Source organism: Coregonus clupeaformis, chromosome 23 (genome assembly GCF_020615455.1).
Source record: "Coregonus clupeaformis isolate EN_2021a chromosome 23, ASM2061545v1, whole genome shotgun sequence".
In the NCBI taxonomy this organism is placed as follows: Eukaryota; Metazoa; Chordata; class Actinopteri; order Salmoniformes; family Salmonidae; genus Coregonus; species Coregonus clupeaformis.
Genome location: NC_059214.1, coordinates 643,092 through 655,367, shown reverse-complemented (window position 1 = coordinate 655,367; position 12,276 = coordinate 643,092). Strand labels below are relative to the sequence as shown.

General features: G+C 46.7%; 1 protein-coding gene across 2 annotated transcripts; it reads left to right on the top strand.

Annotated features, from left to right (window-relative positions):
- The first annotated feature begins 6,346 nt into the window (after nucleotides 1-6,346).
- LOC121536424 (uncharacterized protein C21orf62-like) lies at nucleotides 6,347-9,802 on the top strand. Of its 2 annotated transcripts, none has more exons than XM_041843681.2 (2): nucleotides 6,347-6,656; nucleotides 8,256-9,802. In XM_041843681.2, exon 2 carries the CDS (start codon nucleotides 8,319-8,321, stop codon nucleotides 9,087-9,089), a length of 771 nt encoding a protein of 256 aa, XP_041699615.1. In that variant the 5' UTR covers nucleotides 6,347-6,656; nucleotides 8,256-8,318; the 3' UTR covers nucleotides 9,090-9,802. The 2 variants fall into 2 exon arrangements, with proteins under 2 accessions (XP_041699615.1, XP_041699616.1); XM_041843682.2 differs by lacking the exon at nucleotides 6,347-6,656 and adding an exon at nucleotides 7,053-7,297.
- Nucleotides 9,803-12,276: the final 2,474 nt, after the last annotated feature.

Below are 12,276 nucleotides of genomic sequence, written 5' to 3'. Positions count from 1 at the left end.
CCACTCGTTGTCTTCTACAACATTCTCGACGTGTCTGCATACAACTCTTTTGTCCTATGGTCTGAAATCAAGCCAGCCTGGAATCAGGGAAAGTACAACAAGAGAAGGCTCTTCATGGAGGAGCTTGGGCGACAACTGGTGATACCTCACATCAAGCGACGCAAGGTTATTCCCCGCACGTCAGCCGCTGTCAAATTGGTTAAGGAGATCCAGCAGGTCTCCTCCAGCTCTACCTCTGCAGCAGCTCCCCCTCTCCCAGTTCCCTCATGCCGACCAGCCCTTCCTCGCCCATTACCCAAAAGGAGTAGGTGCAAATTCTGCCCTCGCCCAAGTGATTTCAAAACATCCAAAATGTGCCAAAAATGCAATGCATACATCTGCAAAGATCACGCCATTACTACCTGCCTCGCATGCAACTGAGGGCTCATTCAGACTAAAAAGTTAGGTTTTGAAGTTGAAAATGTTTTGGAAATGAATTATAACATGTGTTATATGTCAGGTTATAAGTTGGAATAAAGTTGACTGAAAAGTTGAAACAGAGAAGTGATTGTAAATGTATACTGTATGCTTTATAAACAGTCAAACCAGGCGGGGTCATTTTTGACCCCAGAGGACAAAAGGCGTGAGGCATTTGGGAGGACAACACGAGGGATAAGAGCGTCTGCTAAATGACGAAAATGTAAATGTTAGAGGACAGTTCTATTACCGTACCTGGCCACGCCCACAACGCTCTACCCTGGTTAGCAGGTTTCATTATGTGTATATTAGAGTAGAGAGTAGTGACTGACTGAGGGGAGGTATGACCGTATTTATGGTAGTATATGTATGGCAGAATGAAAATGTATGCACTCACTAACTGTAAGTCGCTCTGGATAGGAACGTCTGCTGAATGACTAAAATGTAAAATGTAAATGTAGTAGTTGCAGTAGTAGTAGTAGTAGTAGTAGTAGTAGCAGTAGTAGTAGTAGTAGTAGCAGTAGTAGCAGTAGCAGTAGTAGCAGTAGTAGTAGTAGCAGTAGCAGTAGTAGCAGTAGTAGTAGTAGCAGTAGCAGTAGTAGTAGTAGTAGTAGCAGTAGTAGTAGTAGCAGTAGTAGTAGTAGCAGTAGCAGTAGCAGTAGCAGTAGTAGTAGTAGTAGTAGTAGCAGTAGTAGCAGAAGTAGTAGTAGTTGTAGTAGCAGTAGTAGTATTAGCAGCAGTAGTAGTCGCTCTGGATAAGAACGTCTGCTGAATGACTAAAATTTTAAATGTAACTGTAGTAGTAGTAGTAATAGTAGTAGTAGCTGCCTCTTAGGCATTTACATTTACATTAACATTTTAGTCATTTAGCAGACGCCCTTATCCAGAGAGACTTACAGTTAGTGAGTGCATACATTATTTTTTTATTTTTCATACTGGCCCCCGGTGGGAATCGAACCCACAACCCTGGCATTGCAAACGCCATGCTCTACCAATTGAGCTACATCCCTGCCGGCCATTCCCTCCCCTACCCTGGACGACGCTGGGCCAATTGTGCGCCGTCCCATGCTGCCACCTGTCCAGCTGCCTTCCAGGCCACCTCTCCAGCTGCCTTCCAGGCCACCTCTCCAGCTGCCTTCCAGGCCACCTCTCCAGCTGCCTTCCAGGCCACCTCTCCAGCTGCCTTCCAGGCCACCTCTCCAGCTGCCTTCCAGGCCACCTCTCCAGCTGCCTTCCAGGCCACCTCTCCAGCTGCCTTCCAGGCCACCTCTCCAGCTGCCTTCCAGGCCACCTCTCCAGCTGCCTTCCAGGCCACCTCTCCAGCTGCCTTCCAGGCCACCTCTCCAGCCGCCTTCCAGGCCACCTCTCCAGCCGCCTTCCAGGCCACCTCTCCAGCTGCCTTCCAGGCCACCTCTCCAGCTGCCTTCCAGGCCACCTCTCCAGCTGCCTTCCAGGCCACCTCTCCAGCTGCCTTCCAGGCCACCTCTCCAGCTGCCTTCCAGGCCACCTCTCCAGCCGCCTTCCAGGCCACCTCTCCAGCCGCCTTCCAGGCCACCTCTCCAGCTGCCTTCCAGGCCACCTCTCCAGCTGCCTTCCAGGCCACCTCTCCAGCTGCCTTCCAGGCCACCTCTCCAGCTGCCTTCCTGGCCACCTCTCCAGCCACTTCACAGACCCAGTTGATGTACGCCCCTTCCCAAAAGCAGGGCCCAGGAAAATAACAACAAGTGGTAGGAAGAGGAGAAAAACACAGACACCACCAACATCCACGTGTTTAGTTTAGCCTAGTTGTTGTTTGGTTGACAAAGACCATTTAGTGGAGGGTAAAATAATAAACATTTTATTATTTATATTTACTATTATTTCAGACAAATAAAATGTTAAACACGGCAATGTTGCTCTCATGGTCTCAATAAAGGCGTTCAATAATTAGTTGCATGTCATGATTTATGCCCTTTTTCAATCTGTTACAATTCACCCCAAGCACTGTTACAGCTAACCCAGACCATGTATTTATTTACATATATAATAACCACACCGATTTGTAAAGGACAGATGTGGGTTGTTTGTGTCAAGTTTTGAACACACTACCATAAACGATCTCTGAGAAACTGATGAAAGGGTGAAAAGTGTTACAACCATCACCGGTCTCCCCTACGTGGTTGACGAGGGTTTCCGGTAAGTAAACTACTGCAAGTGGTACATTTGTCAACTGGTACTAGTGCACCAAGTGGGTTATTGTAGTATTCTGGAAAAACAGGTGATATTTTTTTTAGAAATGTAATTGTGATTAAGTAGGCTGTTCACTTGTGCAGAGCTGGGTGCGTGGCTGTGTCCTTACAGGATGTGGTATGGAACGTGATTGGGGATCTCCCTCTTGCAACAGATTTCTCAGTACTGACGATAATGTCATGTGATTATGATGTCAGGGGAACCGTTGGTATTTGACATGATTCTTAAGAACAGGACCATAGAAGGATTATTTACTGGTTTCCTTTCCCTAATTTACAATCTTGTATACATGTAACAGGGTTATATTGGTGATTCCCCTTGCCACTTTATTGTTAAAGCCAATGGGTTTTTGGTTTTGTCTTGCCTTCACCTACTCAACATGGCATCTTATTGGCTGGTTGGCGTAGCTTGCTTACGAGGGAGGATGTTTCAGTGCCACGACTGTCGGTGAGATGCGGTTGAAGAAGTCAGGCGCAGGGCACAGAACTCTCGGACACGTACTTTAATCCGATAAGGACCATAAGAACACAGAAATAACTCCACGCAGGGAGGAAATAACCCGCGTGTGTCTGTGTGTATGTGTGTGTGTGTGTGTGTGTGTGTATGCGTGTGTGTGTGTGTGTGTGTGTGTGTGTGTGTGTGTGTGTGTGTGTGTGTGTGTGTGTGTGTGTGTGTGTGTGTGTGTGTGTGTGTGTGTGTAATGTGGTGCTTTTAGGTGTTGGCGTCCATATTCCAGCCAGACCAGCGCTCCTCCCTGGACACGCCCTCCTTGTGTTGCAAAACATTATTAGGCTATTGTTTGTTTGAATATGTGAATGAAACGTATAAATCTAGTGATATTTTTTTTTTTTGGGGGGGACAAATCTGATATGGCTATCTGTTGAAGTCTGTCTTGTAGGACAGTCGTATGGAGCCTGGAGCTGAAGATCATGTATGGAAATGATGGAGATTGTGCCTTTTTTGTGACGCTGAAAATACAAATAAATTGTTGTTGCATCCTTATATTGTTTGTTTCCCATGCTCCACTCCTTGATGCAAGAAGCTGTGTTAGGTTTAGACCAGACCTCATCTATATATATATATATATATATATATATATATATAAGTGGCATAGTACGGCTACAGGAATAGGTTATTTATTGTTATTCCCGGCACGTTACATGCATGGGGATATTTTAAGTGTTACATTATTGGTAAGGGATCTTAGTATATGTATTGAAATACATATGACTGTCACGCCCTGACTCAGGGGGACGTTTATTTGTTGAGTCAGGGTGTGTACGTTCCGTGTTGTGTTTGTTCTATGGTGTAGTATCTAGTATGTCTATTTCTATGTTGGCCGGTGTGGTTCCCAATCAGAGGCAGCTGTAGCTCATTGTCTCTGATTGGGGACCATACTTAGGCAGCCTATTGGCACTAGTTAGTGGTGGGATCTTGTTCCGTGTAAGGTATGTTGTTTGTGTGCTACCTTGGACTTCATGTTTCGTTTGTTGTTTTGTTGTGTGTTTATTCGTTAAATAAACATGTTGGCATATCACGCTGCGCCTTGGTCCGTCCCGTCTATAAACGATCGTGACAATGACAGAGTGATACACCGTTTAGTCAACATGAAAGAGAGGAGGATGGCATTGGCATTTCTCTACAAGTAGGGTGAGTCAACATGGTTTTCTACTTGCACAAATGCGCGCACACACTGTGGGAGAAAAATCACGTATTTACCTGATTTGTTTATTACTAATAGTTAACAATTAATATGCTTAACAATAGTGGAGACATTTCTTAACTACCAATGCTGTGCTTTTCATGAGGATGGTTCCCTCCAGCTCTGAGAGGAAGAGGCCATGGGTGGATACCATATCCCGAACATAGTATTGAGAGAGGTGAGCAGGACAATCTACCAATAGGTTAACACGCCCCTATTGAGGGTACGCTCAAGAGCGGGGACTTCCCTAAGAAGCCGCAACTGAGGTGACTAGCAGGACTGAGTTGAGTTACTGAGGTGACTAGCAGGACTGAGTTGAGTTACTGAGGTGACTAGCAGGACTGTGTTGAGTTACTGAGGTGACTAGCAGGACTGAGTTGAGTTGATAAGAGTGTTCTTAAGTGAGGTATCCTTGGACATAATTGTTAAAATCAGCCAGTTGAGGGCAACCGAAAGTCCAGTTCATAGTACTGAATTGATCTCAGTAGGACTGGTGAGTTTAATGTGGAACGAGGGACTAGAGCGCGAGGAATCCTGCGGGAAAAGTCAGCATGGTGAAGCTCATTGAATGAGGGACTAGAGTGCAGGTGACGCCTTGCGAGGGCATCTGACTTGGTGAAGTTCAAATTATAACGTGTATTACATTTACATTTTAGTCATTTAGCAGACGCTCTTATCCAGAGCAACTTACAGTTAGTGAATACATATATATATATATATTTTTATACTGGCCCCCCGTGGAAATCGAACCCACAACCCTGGCGTTGCAAACGCCATGCTCTATTAACTGAGCTACATCCCTGCCGGCCATTCCCTCCCCTACCCTGGACCAATTGTGCGCCGCCCATGAGTCTCCCGGTCGCGGCCGGCTGCGACAGAGCCTGGATTCGAACCAGGATCTCTAGTGGCACAATTAGCACTGCGATGCAGTGCCTTAGACCACTGCGCCACTCAGGAGACTAGTGTATGTAATTGATAAAATGTTTTGTTAATGAGGTAAAACAGGCATGCCCTGGGTTACTATTGTTAGGAGTTATTGTGAGTTTTGTTATTCCTGGCACTTCACCTGAGGTGGAGGTTAGAAAATACAAGGTAATATTGGAGAGACCACTGTGTACTCCCATTACCCATCCTGGAGAGACCACTGTGTACACCCATTACCCATCCTGGAGAGACCACTGTGTACTCCCATTACCCATCCTGGAGAGACCACTGTGTACTCCCATTACCCATCCTGGAGAGACCACTGTGTACTCCCATTACCCATCCTGGAGAGACCACTGTGTACTCCCATTACCCATCCTGGAGAGACCACTGTGTACTCCCATTACCCATCCTGGAGAGACCACTGTGTACTCCCATTACCCATCCTGGAGAGACCACTGTGTACTCCCATTACCCTGCACCACGCCAACATACTCCTCTTTAAATTCCAAGTCATCATAGTTTTTCAAAGGACAGAAACATAATGCACAGTGGCTATATTGTCTCCTTATTTTGCAGCTTGTATTAGTTAAAAACATTTCAGATTAAATGTATGGTATTTAAATAACATGATGAGATAGATATGATCATTTTAACAGTGTAAGTAATCTGTATTAGTCTGAATGGTAAAAGTTTGTTTAGTAGTAGGCCTACTATATTCCACCAGCAGATGGCAGCTTGAGAAAAATCACTGACATGGAGAGGAAGTGGGAGGGAGGGAGTGTAAGGAGAGAGGGAGGGAGTGTAAGGAGAGAGGGAGGGAGTGTAAGAAGAGAGGGAGGGAGTGAAAGGAGAGAGGGAGGGAGGGAGTGAAAGGAGAGAGGGAGGGAGTGAAAGAAGAGAGGGAGGGAGTGAAAGGAGAGAGGGAGGGAGGGAGTGAAAGGAGAGAGGGAGGGAGGGAGTGAAAGGAGAGAGGGAGGGAGGGAGTGAAAGGAGAGAGGGAGGGAGTGAAAGCAAGTGACATGAGGAGAAAATTGGGTATTTGTGTCTCATGTCATCACTGAAGACTGTCCGTGCTATCCCGTGTTCAGAGGAAGTCCTCTCTCTTTCTTTCTCCTCTTCTTCTCTCACTCTTCCCCTCTCTCTGTCTCTCCCCCTCTCTGTCACCCCCGCTGTGCTTCTCTCTGGGCTGACTGTTTTTCCCCCTTTGCGTCTGCTTGACGGGTGAGGAGTTCCACTGGGTCTGCCAACAAATGTGGAAGGCTAAGTCGCTGCGTCAGGAGTGGAGCTAAAGCCTAACGTCTGAGAAGCACATGCCTCCCTGACTGCCGCCAGCGCGCTCCCCGTAAGTAGCCATGCTTTTAATAATAAAGCCACATCTTGTCTCATTTATCCTATGGGAATGTGTCAAATTGCCTGAGTGTCTGTGTGTGTGTGTGTATACATGACAGTCTCAGACAGAAAATGAGATTTTGAGGAAGAAGGAGAGGAGATTTGGAGAGGCAGAGAAAGAGAGGGAGAGGGATGATTTGGTTGGGTGCTTGCGGCCGCATACGGAACATGATGTCAGAGGAATGCTCTGCACCGCTCCTCATAGCTGACTGGACCAGCAGCCACCTTCCTCCCTCCACCCCCCCTCCCTCCCCCTCTCCCTCCCCCTCTCCAGCAGCTGGAGCTGGGAGAAATGAAGGGAGGGGAAGGGAAGAAGGGAACAAGGAGAGGAGGATGAGTGGGACTGGGACAGTAAAGGAGTGGAACAGAACAGTAGTCTATGGAGCTGCACTGGGCTCTATAGTATTGCAGACCTGTGAGTCAGGGCTGTGGTCTGTATAGGAATGGAACAGAACAGTAGTCTATAGAGCTTGGGCTCCGGTAATGCAGACTGGGCTGTGGTCTGTGTACTTAGCAGGGATCCGGTGACTGAAGGATACAGAGGCTGCATGGAGCAGGAGTTGGGAGCAGCCAGACACTCAGCACAGAGAGGGAGTAAGTTGACACAATGTTGTGTGGAGACACGGCTGCTGAGCTTTTAGTTTAGGTTGGTATATTCTGTTTAAAGACTGAGAATGTCTTGATGCTTTGTGATGGATAAGAGGTGTTTGATGCTAGGCTGAGGAGTGGGAACAACATGGCCAATCCTCTTACTTAGTCTGCCAGCCTGGCACTGTATTGGCAACTGAAGCCCTCCTCAGCGCTAAATGCTGGTTATATAAGAGATAAATAAATAGGATTCTTTGTGACCAGAGACATCCTTCTTTTTTTCAAGACATGTTTCAGACAACTAAGTACATTTTGTCCAACTGTGATGCCAATTACAACGGAAAGTCCTCTCCTTTAGAAAAAAAAGAAAAGAGGGGAAAAAGTGCTTCTGGAAGTCAAGACCACTTATTCATCCCACTTTTCCTCCGCTCCTCGATGGGGAAAGAAAGAGGCAGTGTTTTATTTTTCCTGCCAGTTTTAATGTGTCTGGCCTCTGCCTTTGCTGCAGCACAGTGCAGGCATTTTTACAGACAGTCGTATGCCATCCGCAGTAGCCCTGGAAGGAGCTCTCCACAATAAAGTTGGAGAGCAAAAAAATAAGTGGCTCAATTACGTCCGTGGGACGGAACCTGGACTGGCCTGGAAATAAAAAGAGCTGAATTCAGTTGGCTGTCTCTCACAGACCTCCAACCAATAAACTGGAGACGTGAATCAGAAGCAGCTATGTTACTGTAGGACAGAGCAGCTATGGATCATGTGCTATTCTGAGCGAGTGAGTATGATTGTGTTCTTCTGTGACAGAGGCAGAGGGCAATCTGACACATTTTTCCCACTGGTAGGATTTGTCTTGGTTTCCATTTTGCTTTGTTTTTGATTTGTCTTGGTGTCTATATTATGTTGAAATATATTTTAAAGTACACTTTGCTCTTTAAAAACGTGCATAACTTTCCCCCCCATCCTACAGATTTGCTTACAGGCTTCAGGATATCCACTCGGTGAAGATGTAGTCCATTTGGCTGCCGTGGCGATGTCTCTAAACAGGGCCTCCTCTTGTCGCCGCCCCACTGCCCTGTTGCCATGGCTACTGTGGACTCTGTGGGTTCTACTCCTCCCCTCAACCGTTGCCTCGACCACGGGCCCCGGCAACAGCACCCTGCTCTTCGACAGTGTCACCCGCGGCAACAGCACCCTGCTCTTCGACAGTGTCACCCACGGCAACAGCCTGCGGAACTGCAGCTGCTCCGCCCACATCCAGGACTGTGACGAGGCGTTGGCCAACCTGCTGTGCAGCTGCCGAACCGTGTCGTACTCAGAGCTGACCCCTGGGGGCCTGAGGGAGCAGGGCAGCCTGACCATGTGGCTCAGAGAGCCCTGGGTCCTCACAGAGCTGCTGAGCGGGAGTGTGGTGCCAGACCTGCGCCTGTCCTACTGTGGACCCGGGTCCCTGGCCATCCCCACCCAGTACCTGGCCCTGTTCGGTCTCCGTAGGCTGAGGGTCCACAGCGCTGCCCAGGGGGCCCCACACCCGGAGCAGGTCCTAACAATCGCCTCTGGGACTGGGGATATAGAGAGGATGGGATCCCTAGCCTCCACTGACCCCTCTTCTTCTGCCCTCCATGTATCCTTCCTGGATGTGGCGGTGCTTAACGGCTTGTCGTCCCTGAAGGCCTACAGTGTGAGCGCCCCTCCCATGCCTACCCTCTCCCAGTACTTCCCCCACCTGCCCCTGTACCCCTCCACCCCTCTGGACCAGCCCCCGGACCCCCAACAGGACTGCCTCTTCACCTTCATCTACTAGACCTATAGGCTCTGAGCAGAGAGCAGGGCTGGGCCAGTCCCTCAGCTAAATAGATCTATGAATACTAGACTGGGCTGGATGGAAGAGCTCCATTCACCCAGATGTTACTGAATGGGCTTGATGTGTAGAGAGCTCTGCTGCATGTGGTTCTATATGGTGCGTTTCTACGCTGCAGGAAAAAAACAAACACTATTTCAATGTCCTCAAGAAGACTCTGGACAAGACAAGACACACACCATCTCTGAGAACAAGATGGAGGCATCTTCTCAGTATCGATGCAAGAGCGAGACAGAGAGCGAGACAAGGACGGCATCCGTCTGCTCCTCTAAGGACTAACAGAAAGCTTGTAGGCCTGCTGTTATGAATGCTATCTGACAGTTAGCTTTGCCAGCTGCTCTTTTCTTCCAGTTATCGGGTGCAGATGGCTTTTTAAAGCATCTTGTTTTGAAACAGGTTACCATAGCTGCCCTATAAATGGGCATTCCTGGTTAGAACCCTGTTGGATCATCAGGTCATGTGACCGTTCTTAGTTGAACTGTACAGTTGTGGACCCACCTTAAGCTGGACTTGGTTGGGTCTGGTGTAAAAGCCTTCTGGACTGGTGTGATCTGGAGACTGGTCCGTCCGGCATCACTCTGTTTCTGGTGTTCTTGAATACAGGGTTGTCCTGGAACGGCCCTGGAGAAAAGTTAAGTGGTCTCATCCCTATGTTTCAAAATACGTTCTTCTGCTCATGTTCTAGAATGACCCATGTCTGTACCCTTGTAATTTTAAAGTAGTACCTAAACCAGGGATTAGACCTGGTTAGTAAAGGTTAATAAATCTTACCCCTGGTAAAAAAACAAACATGCCAAGAGGTGTTAGGAAGTATTTTCTGATCTCCACTCAGAAAACAAATAGCACTTGTGTTTTTTTTTTTTTTCCAGCTCACATCCGGAGAGAGACATAGACATATCATTAATCCAAAACCACCCTCACAAAGAGACTGCAGCCAACGCTTCTGTTCTGCAGGTCTTTGTGTGTGCGTGTGTGCGTGCGTGCATATGAATGCGTGTGTCTAGGCGTGCAAGTCAACGTCTTTTGTAAACAATTGTTAGAGATGGGTGTGCGCTTCAGTCCCTCTGCCTGCTCTGTGGTGGGATGGATATTTTCTGGATTGTACCACTCCAGAACAAACTCACTAAGGACTGTTGGTGTTGGAATCAGAGCCACATTTTAGAGAGTCGGGACATTTCAGGTCTCTGTATTATGACGCATTTACACGACACTACAACATTCAGCCATGTTAGCTCTCCATTAACATTACATATTTAAATAACGCTATGTCTAGAATTAGACAATATTCAACGTTCCCAGCTCTCTAAATACATGGCTCTGGTTGGGGTCTGATACATCTCTGATACAAGCGCTCAAGCACAGGCTCACTCTGCACCGACAGAAACCTGGCATTAGCGCTTCCCATTTGGGGAACTTAGGTCACACCTCAAGAGAACCACTTACCGAGGATTAAACATTCAGGCTAGGTCATCACAAACGTGTTGCTCATCACTCTCACTGTCTGCACCATAAAGTATATCTCAGTCACTCACAATATAATATAATATATATAATAATATGCCATTTAGCAGACGCTTTTATCCAAAGCAACTTACAGTCATGTGTGCATACATTTTTATGTATGGGTGGTCCCGGGGATCGAACCCACTACCCTGGCGTTACAAGTGCCGTGCTCCACCAATTGAGCTACAGAGGACCAATCCAGGCAGAATGATCTATGAGCCTCCATAATAGGAGATGAGCGTTTGTTTTTCATGTCATGTTTGCTACTTTCATTTTGATTGAGGCACTTTATTCTTCACTGTATCATAATCAGGACATTTTTTTCATAGTGTATATGCTTTGCAGCAGCAGGTACAAATCAAATATAGATAAGTGCGGGCTCTCTGCTGTTGGGACTGGCTGTATAAATCGTTCTGGGTACTTGCCTTCTATGACATATTTAATAAGTAATCAATAAATCATGTATCACAGTTTGGTGGCTTTGATTTGTGTATAATTTGGTTTAAGGCAGATTATTGACTGTTTTATAAGGTATAAATAATTTCTCTATAGGTTAGTGTTGGTTGTGGCCTCTGTCTACACACATTGATGTTGTATATGAGTAATCTGTCTACACACATTGATGTTGTATATGAGTATTCTGTTATAAAAAAAACATTAAAAGTGATACGATGTCTAAAATACAATTATTTCTGTGCCGATGCGCACACACACACACACATACACACACACACCACACACCACACACACACACACACACACACACACACACACACACACACACCACACACACACACACACACACACCACACACACACACACACCACACACACACACACACACACACCACACACACACACACCACACACACACACACACACCGGGGTTTTTGTATGGCCCAAAGAGGACCCCTTGGAGCTATAAAAACGGAAAAGTACAAAAATACAGAATGTTTTGAGTGACCTCCTGTGGTTGTATTTAGAAGGGCACCAACTCAAGTCATTCTTTTTTTTCTGGTGTCTAGTTTATGGAACAGCGGCAAAGACTTGGCTTCAGAAGATGGACAGAATCCAGTATATAGCTTTAAGGATATGTATTGGTCCATTTAAATCAACATCTGTATGTGCCTTACTGGTGGAGGCAGGTGAGATGCCTTTGGATATACGGTGTAAAAAATTGTCATTTGCTTATTTGGGTTAGGTCGAAAAGCTGTGAGGTTGAGCATCCCACTGCTACCGTTCTAGAGGACTATTGGGAATATACTAGTAGACAAGACAGTGGTTTTGGTTGGACAGTTGGAAAGCTTGCTGATGAGAGTGGTTTGAGGGAGTTGGAGGTTGGCCCTTCTGTGGTGATAGGGGATGTTCCTCCATGGTTACTCCCAGACCCTGTTGTTGATCTAACCTTGGTAGAGAAAAGGAAAGATTGGTCAGAAGTCAGTGATATAGTGAAACTGGTTGACAATTACATTAGTAGAAGTTGTTAATGCTTTTTTACCGCTTTTCACAGATGGATCCAAGGACCCAGATAGTGGGCTCACAGGAGCAGGCGTTTACGTTCCTGAATTTGATGTGCAGATATGTAGAAGACTAACAGCTGAACTGTCAGTATACTCAGTTGAACTGTT